At 33.7% G+C, this 17,775-nt stretch overlaps 1 protein-coding gene across 1 annotated transcript; it reads left to right on the top strand.

Moving 5' to 3' along the window:
• Nucleotides 1-8,474: 8,474 nt before the first annotated feature.
• LOC133194252 (uncharacterized) lies at nt 8,475-16,525 on the top strand. The gene is made up of 9 exons (XM_061330247.1): nt 8,475-8,543; nt 8,636-8,731; nt 8,879-8,914; nt 9,118-9,177; nt 9,572-9,640; nt 9,727-9,786; nt 9,887-9,997; nt 10,115-10,222; nt 15,731-16,525. Exons 1-9 carry the CDS (start codon nt 8,475-8,477, stop codon nt 16,523-16,525), a joined length of 1,404 nt encoding a protein of 467 aa, XP_061186231.1.
• Nucleotides 16,526-17,775: the final 1,250 nt, after the last annotated feature.

A 17,775-nucleotide genomic window follows, 5' to 3' on the forward strand; every position in this document is an offset into this window, starting at 1 on the left:
TAAAGAACTCGGCAATATAGATAGCAGAAAACATGTATAGGGGGATGAAAGGATAACTTACAATACATGCAAGTTAAATGTCTTGTTGACTACAAGTAGACGAAGTGTACAAGTATGATATCAAGCGGGGCAAAATTACAGTAAATTCTGAAGTTGTATGTTCGGAACTATATATATGCTAAAATTAATCGTAATTACCTACTTACATGTGTAGACTAAGAAGCTTCTACAATTGCAAGATCGGATTTACAAACTTACAAGACTTTTTCTCGTGACAGCTGCCTTTTTACTTCTTTTGTTCAGAAGAGGATCGAGCGTGGGTGGGAGATCTCCTTACATATATGTAGTAAATGAAATAGTACCCTCCAGGGTAACCCGAATCCCTTGTTAGATTTTAAGTTTATGCATAGGAAGGTTTTGTTTTGTCCTTTTTTTGCAAACCATTTTATACGCATACCGTGACATGGGGCCTCGGTTTTTAAGGTCTCATCTGAATGACCCGCAACTTTCACTTCAAACTGCCCAGCGCTTGGCGAAGGAACAGTTGCTACCTATTTGTTATCGACTTAGGTCAGTCGCGGCCGTGATTCGAACACACGACCTTTCAACCACGGAGCGAGCGCTCTACCGAGTGAACTACATTTACCGTGACGGTAACCTCTTATAGAATAAGAACAGAAAAGCGTTGACATTCGCTTCGTGATAAGGAAGCCTGGGTTCGATTCTCGTTCGCTATGCCGCGTCAAACGTAACACGTTTACATAGTATTCTACCTGTTCCTTCGCCATTCAAGCGCCCTGTACTAGAAATCAGGGTTCTTTCGGTGAAACCATATAAATCGAGGTCCCGTGTCACGGTAGGCGTTGGTACGATAAAGAATCGTTACTGCTCAATGGCCCTGGGTGCCGTGTTTAGGTTTTAACTTGAAGCTCTTCACCAGTGTATGGTGACGCCTCTATACGAGTTTTGGAAGAGGCGTCTTTACTCATCATTACCACGCACCTAGTTTATCTAAAGGGAAGAGAGGACATATGTGATCATTAGAGTCACGCTCTTACATCGGAACCCCTGATCTGGGACCAAAAATATCACAATTTAGGAAAAGGCACTTTTTCTCAACATTACCACGCACCTAGTTTATCTGCTATATATATAGGGGAGAGAGGTCATTTTCACTATATGATCATAAGAGACCCGCTCTTACTTTAGAACTCCTGACCCCGAGACCATGAATTTTACTATTTTGGTAGAGGACTCAATGGTTAATGCTTGATGTCCAGAGGTAAAGAGGGTTTTTTTGAAATTGCACTAATTTTGATGGTTTTAGATTCTCCCCTTATGTTCCAGGGGAGCAATGACCTTCAGTCATTGATGGTACAGGCTAAAATTGTTTAAAATTCATTCAGCGGTTCAAGAGAAAAAGCTGAAAAAGTTTGAAAGCTTACCATCGATGCATGTCGCACGAAAGACGTTGGACGACGACCGACAAAACCTGATAGAAATATATTTATACTTCTCCAATAATATACATATATATACTCAGTACTCATGGGAAACAAGTAAAAGACATACCACATACATTGTACATGATGATAGTATTAGGAAGTGGCGTTAAGAAGGGAGAATGTACTTTGCTCCCCAACATACATCTGAGAGTATAAAAAAAAAATCAGGAAACGCAATTATTTCTGGGCCTTCGCTGCCCCCCCCCCCAACCATGGGATGAACGTGTATTTTTTTTTCTAAAGGTTTTACAGTAAAACTTGTCTAATCCGGACACCACTGGTTCCATAGAAAATGGCCGGATTAGACAACATTTAAAACAAATGAATCTACTGAAATGGACTTAAAGTTAACGTCGTATTAAGAAAGATTTCGGATTATACATCCGGATTAGACAAGTTTTACTTGCATTATATAATATAGTTAAAAGGTAGGGGGTCAGATTTCTGTGGGGGTCATTTTTCAACGTGTGTGGAGTCGTAGAATTACCGGTCTGGAAGGGTTTTCTATGGTCGAAAAATGACCCTACTTGCAGTAGAATATTGACCGGGGGTCACTTTTCCACGTAGAAATTTGACCCCCCGGTCAATATTCTACGGGGTCACTTTTCGTGGTTACACCGGCTCTTATTGAAAACACTGTGACTTACAAATTACACCCCTCTGTTTAAGGTGTTCCTTAGTCTGCTATTGGTAACATTCCTGCAGCGGCCAGAAGTTAAGTCAACAATATGCAGCCTCTTTGTAGTACCAAATTCAAATGATAAGTATGAAGATATTGATCTTATGATGTGTGAAAGCCAGAGGGCTCTAAAGTTCGGATTGTAATATTATAATTATCTGATTATCAAACTGATCTGAAAAGAATTCTCAGGATTCTAAAGGGGTTTAAATGATATATAATTCTGGAAATGTATCATTTCCTCTGTTTTCTATTTCAATACTTTAAGCATTGGTTACGTAATAAAATGTGCATGAAAAATAATAAGTTACTTTCAACCTTGCTGTGGTACATGTATGGTTTTATAGATAAAATTTGTAGTAAACAGAAAATTGCTATAGCCTGTTTCTTTTAAATACATATAGCATGAAAAAAAAAATGATTTTCCATACCTTTCTGATAGATTTTCATGATTTTAAAAAGGAAAGGGGTAGGTGGGTGGGTTGAAAATCACTAGCTGCAGATCTGTAGCTCTCTGCTCTGAAAAAATTGGTATGGACGACCAGAGAGCTACAGTGCCACCCATTGAAAAAATTGCATATTTACTGCGCACGAAAAAGTGCGCTGTTTCACGATTTATTTCCCCGTATATTTAAACTACCATCTCAAAATATTACTTCCCGTGTTTTCCTAACATATTCTATTACTATTTCCACATCAAATCATTTCCCATAATCGTTGTTATAGCTCACCTGGACTTGAAACTGAGACCACCCGATATTACATCTAGCTATTGAAACTACCATTTTAGATGGCAAGATAATTTGGTCCAACACACTTCGAGCTGATGTCAACTACAAGAGTAGTTGATAGGGGTCCAAGGGACTTTTTAAAATCTAACTTTTGTACAGTTGAGGTAAGAATTTGGAGAAATAAATACAGAGCCGAGTGCAACTTTAAGCGCGCAATAAATATACAGTTTTTTAATGGGTGGCACTGTAGCTCTCCGGTCTATCAATATTTTTTTCGGAGAGCTACAGTTCTGCAGCTAAAAAAAATTGCATCCTACTGAATCTTCGCTTTTATGATAATTACTGCGAAGACTGGAGTTCAGTCACCCAATACGCTGGTAGATTTTTTTTTTTTTTTAGATAAATGTGTTTACCTTACATGGCTATTGTTATTATTACGCACAACGGATCTTACCACAAACGATGAAGGATATCTGCTCCTCAGCCAGGAACGATAACTCTTAAATTTATTTTTTTAAAATTTCAGCGTGAAGCTTGAAATGGAAACCTTTTCATGCAACAATTTTCATTTTATGCATCTCAAAATGATTCAAGCTTCTTTGACGTATTAGAAACATCCTTGTAAAAAGTTGACGTTTGTGTCCCATAGAAATACAAAAATAAATTAATTCTTAAAGAAATCGAAATTTCCTTTAATCTAGTTTTATATACCAAATTTTATTAGCATGATATGAAATTAGAAATGATTGTAATGTCTTGCAATGATAGGACAAGCTTTTTACACTATGTATCATATAACTACTGAAGTAAAGAGAGGAACTAAAACACTGTTTAAGTATGAAAAATTTTACTTTAATTTTCGTATTCCTTCCTTTTGTGTCGTACATTCAGCTGGGAGAAACAACCGTTCTAACAACTACTTAAATTTTAAAAAAGATTTTAAAAATCAATACAGAAAAGTAAAGTTTCTACGATGTTTTGCATATAAGAGACTGAAGGAGGAGCTTTTATTATAGATTATATATTATCTTTTTTTTGCCCCCCCCCCACCTTTATATGAGGCGGACCAAATATTATGCAACACCGGACGTATTTCATAGAGCTAGGTCCGGAATTATTTCAAAGCAATTGGTTTTTAAACTTTTAAATTAAACATGAAAGGGGTTGGGGGTTGGTAGATTAGTTGTAGTGCTAGTTGTTTTTGTTTATCTATTTTCTTTGTTTTTATGATTTTTTTTTAAATTTTTTCTTTGTCCTCAGGAAGATACAGGGCGTCCCAAACATTTGACAATTTCTATTGCACATTGTGTTGTACCTTGTATGCCGCACTAAATGCACGAAAAACACTGCAGCTAGTACCAGTAACTTAATCATAGATTGCATGACATCGAATCCATACACTCAATGCAAAAAGACTAACGTATGCCCGAGGGCTCTGGCTATATGTCATGAGAAAACAGGTGAATGCTAGCAAAATTAATGTTAATGGTTCACTTTCCCCCCAGAATTTAGAGCTTGCAGTCAGCAGGAATGTCAATTATTCTGAACGCATCGCCGCTGCATTGCTTAAAACGTAGGAGCAACCGGAACTTGGTTGAATATAATAATTAAAATCAACTGGACGTTGCTCTTTTAATCCTAAGTTATGACCACAGGCACTTGACGTTTTAAACTTTTCTCTTTATTAATAAAAATATCCCCATACTATAATAATAACAAGGTACGTCACGGTCGCCATCTTGAAGTTTTCAGGTCAACTACATCGCCTCGATTTTTTGCCTACAACATGTTTAAAATCAACGGAAACAGCCATCAACGTTAATTACTTACTTTAAATATATCTCAACTTTCGGATTTTTCCACTGAAATCACGTTACATCCATCCTATTTATTCAAATATCACTCCAAACTCAGTCTACTGCTTCCCATTCAGTAAATCGCAGAAAATGGAGGCCGGAAGTGACATGAAGTGAAAATTAAAATCCCAATTATATAAAAATTTTCTTTGATATTTCATCTAACATTAAAGTATACTTTATGTAAAATCTCTTTAATTTATATAAATCTCACAAAGACAAAAATTATTTGCCTACGAAATAGCATACACATACTAAAGAGGACAAAAAGGATCATTTTCTCATACTTTAACAAATTTTTCGATTTGAATGGGTCTTCGCTCCTTTTTTTTTGTGAAAGTTAATCCTGAAATTTTGCATAAAAATATAAATTTTTTGGTTTACAAAAACATGGAGCAAAGACCCACTATACCTTAAAAGTACACTTTTATGATAAAGCATTCGCATCTTTCCGAGAAATACTTGAAGTCCATTAAGTCAAGGATCATATCACAAACATTATTTGAATGCCACTAGTCATCAGGGGCTGTGTAGCGTTGCTGGTTAACGTGTTAGTCTAAAAGCAGTATGATACTCCGATTTTTATTGCTAGGGTTCGAATCCTACGAATACCATTTTATTTTTTTTAATAAAAGAATATTTTTTTCCGAGATCTTTTTTTCTCAGAAAAGTTTTGCTCATCACAATGGCATAAATTTCAATAATTAGAACTTTACTTTAAATACTTAAATCACAAATTGAATATGTTTTTTTTTTAATTTCTGAAGCTATAGGCATTCTGCACGCCTTGTTCACCCATCTTCTTTGATTTTATAAGATATTTTGTTTACTACTAGAAGCAACATCAAACTAGGCAATTATTTATTTTTTTAATCAATTAATGCAATCTTTGAATTAACAGTATCATTTACTTAAAAGAAGAATGGACACTGACGTGAGCTACATTTGTTAAAATATGATAAAATACAAATTGTATTAAAAAAATACACGGGGAAAAATTATCAATACCTCTCTTTTGTTATGAACGAAATGTGATTGTGACATCATAGCTATTTGACGTAGTTGACGTCATAATCATCACCATAAACAAAGAAACTAAGCAGAAAGAAAGGTCAGTCTGTGAGTTACAGCTTTGTAATATTTGCTTAATTTTCTGAGTTACAACTGTCTGTCATAAGTGAAAACTATTTTACAATTTCTTTTGTAGAAATATTTATGATGGACTACAGTGAAATACTGGATTTCAGTGACAAGGGAGTAAGTACACACCAAAGCTTTTGTTCATGTTTGATATCGATATATATGTAATCTTTTGCTGTCACATTTTCTTGAAAAACTAAAAACGTGCTTTGTGCATAAATTACGGTCTATGTTATTTTTTTGTCTTATTTCAGGAGACCAAACTGGAAATTTTAAAGTTTTCTTATAATTGGGCCGAGGAAGTAGAGAGACAAGAAAGACTGGAGGTATACTTAACATATTTATTGGTGATAATTTCTTACCATTATGTAGCCTTTACTAATAATGACGCATTGCTCATGGGATGTTATGATACATGTATACATAAAAAAAAATCATATAAAACGTAGATCGCTTGGCATTTTATGTTTATCCTGCTTCAAAAAATACCTGAACACGTAAGCATAATTCGTCAGGAATACTGAATAAAGTATATTGTTTTTGTTTTTTTTTTCAATGAAGGCATTGCATTAACTACCCTATAACAAAATACAAAATGTATGCATTATATTTCCGAAAGTTTTGATTGGACATGACATCGACCGAGTTTTGTTATTTCACCAATGAAAAATGCATGTAAACAAACAAACACTATAGTTTGGATGTATCTGAGATTTGTTATACTTACACGTGATTTGTATAATTCATGACATACATATTGAACTTGTTTCAAACATCTTCTTTTTTTTAAGGTATCCGATCCATAAAAGGACCTAATTTTCTAACCTTAAATATCCATCCTGTATTAAATACTTGGAAATTAATTCAAAGCATTTTAGAATAGAAAAGGATTTATCAGGAGAAATTTTCAAAAATATAATTACCTAAGCAGTAATTAATTAATGAAGAATGCATTGAGGTCTATGGGGACAAGCAAATTTTTGAAAATAAAAATTTAAATACTAAGAATATCAAAAAATGCTGTGGTGGAAAGATGTATTTAATTATTAGGAATAGAAAAACGATTGAAAACTAATTTTTTGACCAGATAGATTTTTTAGAATTGATTTTTATTGATTAAAAGCAAAGGGGGGATAACTCTTCAAGGACAGGACAAGGTCAAAAATTAGGACACATTCCGCTCTTACATATTGATACTAAAATATGAAGATTATGTCTACATATACTGAGTATTCAGCCAACGTATATCTGTTATGCATTCAGGTTCATTGAATCTGAGGCTATTATGGATCGGATACCTTAACAAGGAAGCAAAAATTGTATTAATACTAGGTTACACAACTAATTCGCATTGTACATGTAATCGCTTCTCCCATTTAAAAAAAATTGTATATAATTATTTGTTCAAGGCAACTGAGTTAGAAGAAAACGAAAGAATGAAGATTTTGCGAGCCATTATGAGCAAAGTTCACCATGAAATGATTGTAAGTAAAAAAAAAAAAAAAGAATGATATTGTTATATATATCTCATGTCTCAACACTGGATGAAAAAAAAAATGAGTTATTTAATGTTGGGGACTCATATATATAATTTATGTATATTGAAAAAATTATAGGGATAACCCCCTCTCATTGCCAGGTTAATTCGTCCAAACAGTTATAAAACGGGCTAATCTAACTGAATTATCAATTGTTCAGAATTATTAAGAACAAATTATATACAAATTTCATGTACAAAAACAATTAACAAATATATACTTCTGTGCTTATTCTAGAAGACAATAAAGAAAAAGTCAAAGAAGACTCGAAAAATACAGGCCGACATGATGCGAAAGAGTGAGATAATGGAAGCTGTCCATAGAGAGCTCAAGGTACGTATTTCTCAATAATTAATCTACATTTAATAAACAGTAAATTAAAAGCATGTGATTTTAAATGTAAAAAAATATTTGTACTTACTTAAGGACACAGCCACCAGAAAGTTAGCCGAGATGCGACAAATACAGTCCGAAATGATGCGAAAGAGTGAGATAATAGAAGTTGTACATAGAGAGCTTAAGGTACGCAGTGCTCAATAATTAATTTACCTTTTTTTACCTTTATTAAGCAGTAAATTAAAAGCATGTAATTTTAAATGTAAACACATATATACTTATTTCAGGACATAGTCATCAGAAAGTTAACCGAGATGCGACAAATTCAGTCCGACATGATGCGAAAGAGTGAGATAATGGAAGCTGTCCATAGAGAGCTCAAGGTATGTAGTGCTCATTAATAAATGTAAAATTAATAAACATTAAGTTAAAAGTGTGTGACTTTAAAATGCAAGCAAATATTTATTTATTTTAGGATGCAGCCGCCAGAAAGTCAAGCGAATTGCGACAAATACAGTCCTCCATGATGCGAAAGAAAGAGAAAATGGAAGCTGTCCATAGAGAGCTCAAGGTAGTAGTACTCAATAATTAACGTACACTTAATAAACAGTAAATTAAAAACATAAATTTAAATTAAAAAATATATATTTTTTTTATTTTAGGACACAGTCACCAGAAAATTAACCTAGATGCGACAAACTCAGTGTGACATGATGCGAAAGAGTAAGATAATGGAAGTCGTACATAGAGAGCTTAAGGTAAGTAGTGCTCATTAATAAATGTACAATTAATTAACATTAAATTAAAAGCACATATCTTAAAAATGCAAGCAAATATTTACTTATTTTAGGATAGAGCCACCAGAAAGTCAAACGAATTTCGACAAATACAGTCCTCCATGATGCGAAAGAAAGAGAAAATGGAAGCTGTCCATGGAGAGCTTAAGGTACGTAGTGCTCAATAATAACTTTACCTTTATTTACTTGTGCATGTAAGTTTTTTTTCTCATGTGATATACACATATTGTGTATGAATATTTTACTTATGTTACATGTAACATTCATTTTATTTTACTTTTATTTATTTATTTTAGATAGTGGAGAAGAAGAAACAGTATCGCCTCATTAAGGTATGGTTTGATATTGATGTTTTGTAATTTGAAAGGTTAAATGCCCTGTGTTTTTACTGAAACTGTTTAAACAGCAGTAAACTTATTTTAGACTAAGGCAATATGAAGGGAAATAAATTTATAAAGTTGTTAAAGGAATTGGAGTCTGAAGAATTTTTTGGAATTATCCATATGAATCAGGCGAATTCCTTGTCTTTCTCTAGGAATATGTCCAAGAAATTATGATTGCAGCAAATGAAAAGCTGCGAAAGGAAATTGCAAGCGTAAGTATGTCCTTACAACACTTAACCCTTTATGCCCTTGGCTAATGACACTGTAAATAATAATTTTAAAATTTCATTTTTGAGATAATGCTTTGTGTATGCTTCACACACAGAGAGATAGAGAGGGGGGGGGGGGTTAAACACGAATTTAAACCATTGTGAAATAAGATTTTGTGGGTTTAAATTCTTGTGCATTTATATCATGGGTATAACACGCACTTTTATTACCTTAACTATATTGAAATAAATAATAGTTAAATGTAATATCCTTCATACTGAGATAATTCGCCCACGAAATAACGTCCCAACGAACTAGTACATTTGCAGCAAATTTACTAAATTGGTCGCTAGAAATTTAAATTATTCTACTGTAGTTTATTTTTTTTTCATGTAGGAATACATCAATAAGATAATTAAAATGGCGAAAGAAAAGCTTCAGAAAGAATTCGAGAATAATTCAAAAGTAAGTTTGTTACCAACTCTTGCAAATATTTATAATTCATTGTCTGCTTTTACCTGACCACTTGACGAAAATGTTTCTTTCTTTAGGCCACAAGTTCCAAACTGAAACCAGACCAGGGCCAACAAGAAACCCAGGAGAAATCAAAGGTAAAATTGTAGGAATACTTTAAAAATACATGTATTTGAATTAACTTTCATGTGTTTTTCCTCTTTGTTTTAAACTTCCTTTTTAATTTCATATTTAAAGAATTTCAAGTTTGAAGGACGGATGAAAGATAAAGATTATGATTACGATGAAACGTTTGTTCCCCGAAAGCTGTTCTTATTTAATGTCGATTCCTTCATGGACAGCCCACAGGTAAACACCATTATTTATTTATTTTTTTACATCCCCTGAGAGACGACACTCAAAATATATTTGCTTTACTTTTTTTCTGGGATTTTAACAATAAAACTGCTATTCCATCTTTTACAGAGTGACGTGCCAAATGAAATCGTGTCTATTAATACCCTTTGCTCGAGCATGCGTAGTTTGCAGGATAATCATGATTTTGTTACAGAGAAGGCTCGTTTTGCAGAAAAGGTATCTTTATAATTGACATTGATAAAAGAATTAGAACTTTGTTTTCAAAACTCTTTAATGAGATATAATCGTCTTTTCATAAACACATTCATTTTTTGTTCTTTTTATTTAAAGTAGTTTTAATTATTTTCTTCAGAAAGTCTTTCCAACAAAGAGAAGAGGCCTCAAAACTCGCATTTTAAAGTTCTTTGGACTTAAATGAAATGTTATGAATATGAAAGACTGTTAGTATTTTCGGGGGGGGGGGGGGTTAGAGTCGGAGCTTGATCTGTGAAATATTTTGATATATTTAGAATTGAAAATGTCACAAATATATTACATATCGAAAATTTTGTTTGTTTTTGTTGTTTTTTTTTCCGTAAGAAGATCAGTCACCGAAATCTGTGGGAGGTGGAGTTTCTAGATCTATTTAATTATAATGTACTATAGATATGTAATTAAAAACGCAAAGATACATAGTGATGTTTGAATTCCCTTTATTATGAATGTAGTGATGAACAAGCTAATTCAGAGAATTTGAGTCCCCCGTTTAGGGGAAAAAAGAGCATGCGCAGTTCCGGGGGGGGGGGGTCGGAAACCCCTGGATTTGTAGAATTATTAAATGTATACATGTATATTGAAGCAAATAAAGAATGCCAATATGGATATAAAGATTTGATTGCTTATTATTTAATATGTGTATAGAAGATTCTTTTTATATAGAATATTTATCACACTGTAATGATAATTTCATGAGTTTGTACAAGCCAGACGTCATAGCTTTTTCATTTCATATGCTGAATACTATCATTTAGTAAATCAAAAAAAAAAAAAAAAAAAAAAAAAAAAAAAAATTCAAAAAAAAAAAAAAAAAAAAAAAGAATTGTCCGGGATTTGAACCCGGTCATATGCTAAGCGATAGTCATTCCCCTAGACCACGGAGGCACTTGATTATATAAAAAATTAAATGCAAACATTAGGTCACATATAATGTTTATATTCACGTTCGATATTGTCAAAATTTTACACAATACATGGTGTCTAATTTAGCCTTTACTAAACAGTTCTAATAGATGTAATAAGAAAAAGTCCGCCGACAACCTGAATTATACGTAATAACTCTCCACATGCCCCTGTGCTAAAATAGTGCGACTTAAAATACAATAAATAATAATAATAAAAAAAATTGGGCGGGACACTTTGAGAGGGGCGAGAGAGGCCCTAGGGAGTTAAGGTATAAAATTTCATTGCAAAAGCTCAAAAGCTTCTTGAGATATCGCCCGGAAACGAAAGTGTTACACACAGACGAAAAGTATGAATTTATGAATTTACGACCTCGAACTTTGACATTTTGACCTCAAAATCAAAAGGGGTCTTCCTTAGGCCACAGGGAGTTGTTATGTAAAATTTCATTGCAAAAGCTCAAAGGACTCTCGAGATATCGCGCGGAAACGAAAGTGTTAAAACAGACAGAATTTATGAATTTATGACCTTGACCTTTGACCTTTTGACCTAAAAATCAATAGGATTCTTTTTCTTAAAGCCATAGGGAGTTGCTATGCAAAATTTCATTGCGAAAGCTCAAAGGGTTCTCGAGATATCGAGTGGAAACGAAAGTGTTACAGACAGAAATACAGACGGACGGACGGATGGACAATCTGATTAAAATCAGATCTTTGTTACGCTCCGAAATTCTGATGGTCGTTGTACAGCGACCATCAGAATTTCGGAGGGTAACAAAGATCTGATTTTAATCAGATTGGACGGATGGACAGACAGATCCAAATTAATATCCCCCACTTTCAGTGAAAGCGGGGGACAACAAAGTACAAAAATGAAATATGAAAGTCGTAGCACCAACCGTTCAAAAGTTATAGGCAAGGTTAATATGATATTTTGGATTGAAAAAAAAACCCAAACAAACAAACATATTATGTATATGCAAATACAAAATATATATGCAGTTCATTATAACGAGGAAGAGTGATATTTTTATAAGAAAGAATTGAATTTAATCCAAACCATTATTCTTTAAATCTGATGTACATACGTTTTTCAACATTGAGCTACATGTACCTGTTTTAAGCTTAAACATTGCATGTATTTTGTTTCTGTAGTAAATATAAGTCGAATACAACATTAGGTTATATTTTACCCTATCCGCAAATAAAGGGCCAAAATATGATTATAAACTGAAAACAAAAGATAATTGTTAAAAACTAAAGGGAAGCATAGAAATACTTTTATTTTTCATTGGTCTTACTATTAAACTCCACACTTGGGATAAGAAATCTTTCTTTAAATATTCACATAAAAATAGACTATGTATATAATTATATGTATCACAATTTTGAAGTGTAAGCATGAATAACATAGTATTATAATTGGTTCCTTAGCATGATTTATTAAAATAAAGAAATTCAGATCTATTGATATAAAGCAAACACATGAACATTACATTGTCATTGCTATCTGCCGTGGGCTCAACCTGTGGGTACCTAGCTGTCAGGTATCCGAATATTTTGAATACACCCCATTGTTTTATTACCTATACCCACCGGCAGATTTCACACCTTTAATCATCCCAATTCACACAAAGCAAATGCTGGGGGAAAACAAACACGAACACAATAAATGTGACATTTTTTTTTTTAAAAATCATTGCCTTAAACGGCACTGCTAAAAGCACACTAAACGAGGAGTAGCAATTCTTGAACTAGAGATATATCGTACAAAAAAATAAACACAACAGGGTAAACCCTTCTTTCTTCATGTGATATAAACTAACTTTCTTGAATTTTATGTGTTTAAGTCAAGATTAAAACATTTTGCACCACTCGGACCTTTAAACGTAGGCGGACCTTTTCTTACACGGGCCGGAGCTTTTCTTATAAAAGGCGGACCTTATATGTTATCGTATTAGGTCCCCCTGGACCTAAAACGAGGCGGACACTGGTGACTTCAACAGCGTGCGATTGAGGGTTGGATTACATAAATGTTAACATCGAGGTGAACATGGAGAATGTAAAAGTTATAAAACGAAAACTTTAAAGGGCCCTTTAACCCTAATTTTAGAGCCTAATTTTTGTGGCTTCAAATGAAAGCTCTTGAAATTATGGACAACTTTTATTCTACATATCTTAACAAAATAGTTTTAGTTAAAAAGATACAAAGGAAAAGATATTTAAATTTTTGCTCTTTTAGACGTCCTAATATTTGACCCCCTCTAGCGCCATATTGAACGCAGAAATAAAACAAAAAACAAAAACAGATGTGCACATTTACAAAATTTCTTCTTTTCAATTTCAATGGTATTAGTGCACCAGTTATTATACTCTCAGAGTCTTTGTCTGGAAACCAAGGCTCTAAAATTTCAATCAAAGGGGAATAACTCGTGAGAGGAAAGGAATTTCTTAAATGTACTACAGTATGTAAAGTCTAAACGCTCTAATAATTTGAACAAAATCCGTTCAAAAATTAGGAAGATATGAAACTTCAAAGTTGGCGTCTAGGAAAAAAAAGAATTAGAACTAGAACAAAGCTCGTTGCAAAGCAAAGAATAGGTCTTTCGTTGGAGATGTGGACAGGAAGTATTGACCATTGGTCGTCATGACTTAATCTCAGGTCATGAGCAATCTTGTATGAGATATCAACTTCCAATGTTTCACTAGTAGAGAGACGGTAAACGAATTTACAGTTTCTCTGTCAGTTACATTGAACTTGTCCAAATGACCTTGCATCGAGCTCCATAACACACACTGGTTATGAGCAATCCCAATCTGTGGGTTTCCGACTGGACAAGTTCACCCATCTTGTTTTAGAACCTGCATCGAGTCAAAATATGAAATCCTCCACAATAATTTATTAGGTTCAATACATTGATTTAAAGATTCATTGTGAATGTTTTATGTCCAGTGTGGATATTGAACAAGATGTGTTTGTGAAACTCTGATGCCCCCGTTTGGCAGCTTATGGCAAAGGTTAAAGATTCTCAAATGCAAGTCAAACTCCAAGGTAAAGGTCAAGAGATAAAAAAAAAAAGAAAGGTCGTGGAATGTAACTGTGAAATATGAAAGCCCTAGCACCAACTGTTGAAAAGTTATGGCAAAGGTTAAAGTGTTTTGAAACGTAAGTCAAAGGTTATGGCCAAGGATAAATGGCCTTAATTAAGGGTGCCTAAGAGAAGGTCTTGCCACAAGAAATATACATGTGAAATATGAAAGCCTTAGCACTAACCATTAAAAAGTTATGGACAATGTCCTTTTAGCATCCTAATTTTTTTATCACCCCTCTCTAGCGCAATTTTGATCGCAGAAATCAAAAATCAGAAACCGATGTGTACAACTACAATGCTTCTTTATTTCAAATTCAATATTACTTTGCTCCAGCTTTTATAGTCTCAGAGCCTTTGTCTGGAGACCAAAACCCTAAATTTTCAATGAAAGGGGAATAACTTGGAAGCAGAAGGGAGTTTCTGAAATGTATTACAGCATTTTGGAACAATTTAGCAACGTCTATAAACTGAAAATTTGAGCACAATCCGTTGAGAAATAAGCGAGATATGAGGCCTCAAAGTTAGTGCTAGGAAAAAGAAGGAAAAAAATCTTAACCAACAGATTCAGTAGAAAGTCTTCCATTGGAACGAAAGACCTTAATAATCTTAATCAACGAAATCAGTAGATCTTCCGGTTGGAAACGAAAGACCTTAACAATGTCACTCCATGTCTAGATGTAAACAGGATGTAAACAGGATCCACATTATGAACCTTCAAAGGTTGTTATTGAAAACCCAGTGGCAATTAAGTGTCATTATAAATTCTAAATATATATATAAGGTCATTTTAATTTGGGAAGAGATACACATTTGTGGAAAGTTTCAACAACACATTGAATATTTATCAAGACAAAAGAATAGCATTTGGAAGTGAACAATATAAAGTGTGTGCTTTCCTTGGTACACTACATTGGAATGAAATTGTAAACCGAGAAAAAACGTCTATTTCATTCAAGGCTGATCCAAAAGCCCTTTGAAGACAATAAAGGGAAAAAGAACTATAAAAAGAAAACATTTAATTTTAGAATTTATATGTTATATCAAACAAGTGTACTCAAAGTGGGGATATAAATAATAAAACCATATGCAGAGTTCTATCTCTACTTTTTATGCAACCCGTGCTTGTGCTATGCAGGTATCTGTTTATAGCTTCACTCTGTAGTCTTATTAGTTGGAGGTGTAACCTGCTACGTAATATGCTTAATTGCTGTCCGTGTGTACACGTATATTTAACCAGCTCAGCTCCGGTTTTTAAAGTACACACCAAGTTATCGTCCAGCATTATGTGCAAGTCATGTATAGAATACAAGAATGCCTAAGTACATATATGCTGAAATATACTTAGTAGTTTTCCTGTGTCTCCATTTTGGTAAGTTTTATTCAACTGTTGTTACATGTATACGAATGTTTTTTTTTTGTTTTTGTCGATTCATTCATAAGACATAACACGAGTTGATCTTTTTAATTCAGTGCAGAACGGCCAGGCACACAAACCAACTAAGGAGGCCGTTTTCGTGACGGCTCTGTACGACATTGGTCGGGAAAACTGGACACACTTTAAACGAAGTTTCGATGAATACTTATCTTATTTCAGGAATGTCCTGCGTTTGAATGTAAAAATGATAATATATTCCGACGAATCAGTTCAAAAAGTTGTGTTGGATGAAAGAAAAAATCTACATCACAAAACACAGTCATACTCGCTACCATTTACTGATTTAGAATACTACCGATTCAGACAGCATATAGAACATGTCCTTGTTTCTCCAGAATTCCGAGATTCCAACGAAATGCTAAATTATCCAGAAGCGTTTTCCTCAAAATATTTAATCTTGATGAACAACAAAGTTTCTTTTTTGTCAGATGCTGTAAGAAAAAATCCTTTTAACAGTACACATTTCTTTTGGATTGATGCCGGGTATGGACACGGGGATGATCTTACCAAATGGAAGAACTTTCAGCCTAGAGTTCTTTTAAGTAAACGCAACAAGATCACCTATATTGTATTGAACGATCCAGCGTTATATAAAGATATCAAAGACCTTCATAAAGTCCAAATAGTCCCTGCTTTTAATGGAGAGTTCTTTGGGGGTGATGCTGGGGCCATTTTGAAATATGAAAAACTCTACAAGAAAACTTTTCGAAAACTCCTCACGGAAAACATAGTGGATGATGATCAAAACGTGGCGTTTCATTGTTATAAAGAAAATCCCAATCTGTTTGAAAATGTTTGCGGATGCTGGTCTGATGCCTTTAAATTGTTTTCATAGAAGATGAGAGAGAGGAGCAACCTCGCTGTACATAAAGTTTGAAATCAAGTGATAGTAGTATCACGGAACAGTATATTTTTATCACATGATGTATCACATCACGTGATGACTTTTTATGTTTTGTATTTGATTTTTATACATGCATTTTGCTTTGTCTGTTTGTTTGTTTGTGTGTATGTGTGTGTGTGTGTGTTTTTTTTTTTATATTATTACAATTTTTAAAAGGGTATTTCTTGCATGGTGAATATAACTATGGAGAGGGAATTGGGCTGTTTCGCTTTGCGTTACTAGTACAGTGTACTTATTACAAAGATTGATATTTGATGAGGTGATTTCGACTTTATCATCTACCGAAATTCATGTTGATAAGCAATAAGATGACTGCTATTAGTTTGAAAGTATCTCCTACTCTAATTACTATCGTGTGCACTATTTTTTATAGTCAAATTGAAAGCGTTAAACCTCTTTGAATGAGAGTTATCTTTCCTTTTTCATATTGCCAAAACATGCTTGAATCTTGCATTCTTTTTTCTGATTCTGAATCTTGCATGCCTCGTTCCCCCAGTATTATACACATCTTTTTAAAGAGGGGGTTGTATATTATTGCAGCTACATATTGATATTTACATCCACTGAATATTATTTTCTTTATTTCATATGAAAACCATTGTCGTTTATCAGACAGTAAACACCCCTAAGCAAGCTTCTTGAGCAGCGGCTCTTCCATCAATTATGCATACAAAGACATACACATCTAAAATAAGATATTTAATATATTTAATTTTAATTGTTTTGTTTTTCTACAGATCTAAATATAAACAAATAAAATGCCTTTCTTTGTTTGTTAGTACGGGAATTAACGTTGCAGCTATTGCGGGAAAAAATACATAACCTGCGTAAGCGTTTTATGTTTTTTTTTCTGCAACAGCTGCGACATGCATTTATTCCTATACTAACAACCAAAGAAAGTATTTTATTGTTTAAATGAATAAACCCAGGGAAAGTTGTTGTAAATGAGACACAGAAGTCGATGTCCACAAAGAAATAAAAAGAATTCTTTGAGTCTCAAAATGGGCGGGGCAGGGGGGAGGCATGGGTATATACGGGTGAGTTAGGGAAGTGAGCACAATTATAGATAAGATGATGTAAGGGAATACTAATGATGTCGAAAATCTTCATAACTGAAAGTGAGGTAGGGATCTTCATTAGCATTTTTAACTATTTTCCTTAATATTTACACGGTTCTTGAC

Source organism: Saccostrea echinata, unplaced genomic scaffold (genome assembly GCF_033153115.1).
Source record: "Saccostrea echinata isolate AGI-Se365-2 ecotype Australia unplaced genomic scaffold, CSIRO_AGI_Sech_v1 ptg000029l, whole genome shotgun sequence".
Classification (NCBI taxonomy): domain Eukaryota; kingdom Metazoa; phylum Mollusca; class Bivalvia; order Ostreida; family Ostreidae; genus Saccostrea; species Saccostrea echinata.

What these genes read in the sequence shown, in the direction of transcription:
- LOC133194252 (XM_061330247.1), top strand. Translation starts at nt 8,475, where the DNA reads ATGCGACAAACTCAGTGTGACATGATGCGAAAGAGTAAGATAATGGAA. An exon ending in TGCGAAAGGAAATTGCAAGC is followed by an intron (nt 9,178 to 9,571) that starts GTAAGTATGTCC and finishes TTTTTCATGTAG; the next exon opens with GAATACATCAATAAGATAAT. An exon ending in AATTCGAGAATAATTCAAAA is followed by an intron (nt 9,641 to 9,726) that starts GTAAGTTTGTTA and finishes TTCTTTCTTTAG; the next exon opens with GCCACAAGTTCCAAACTGAA.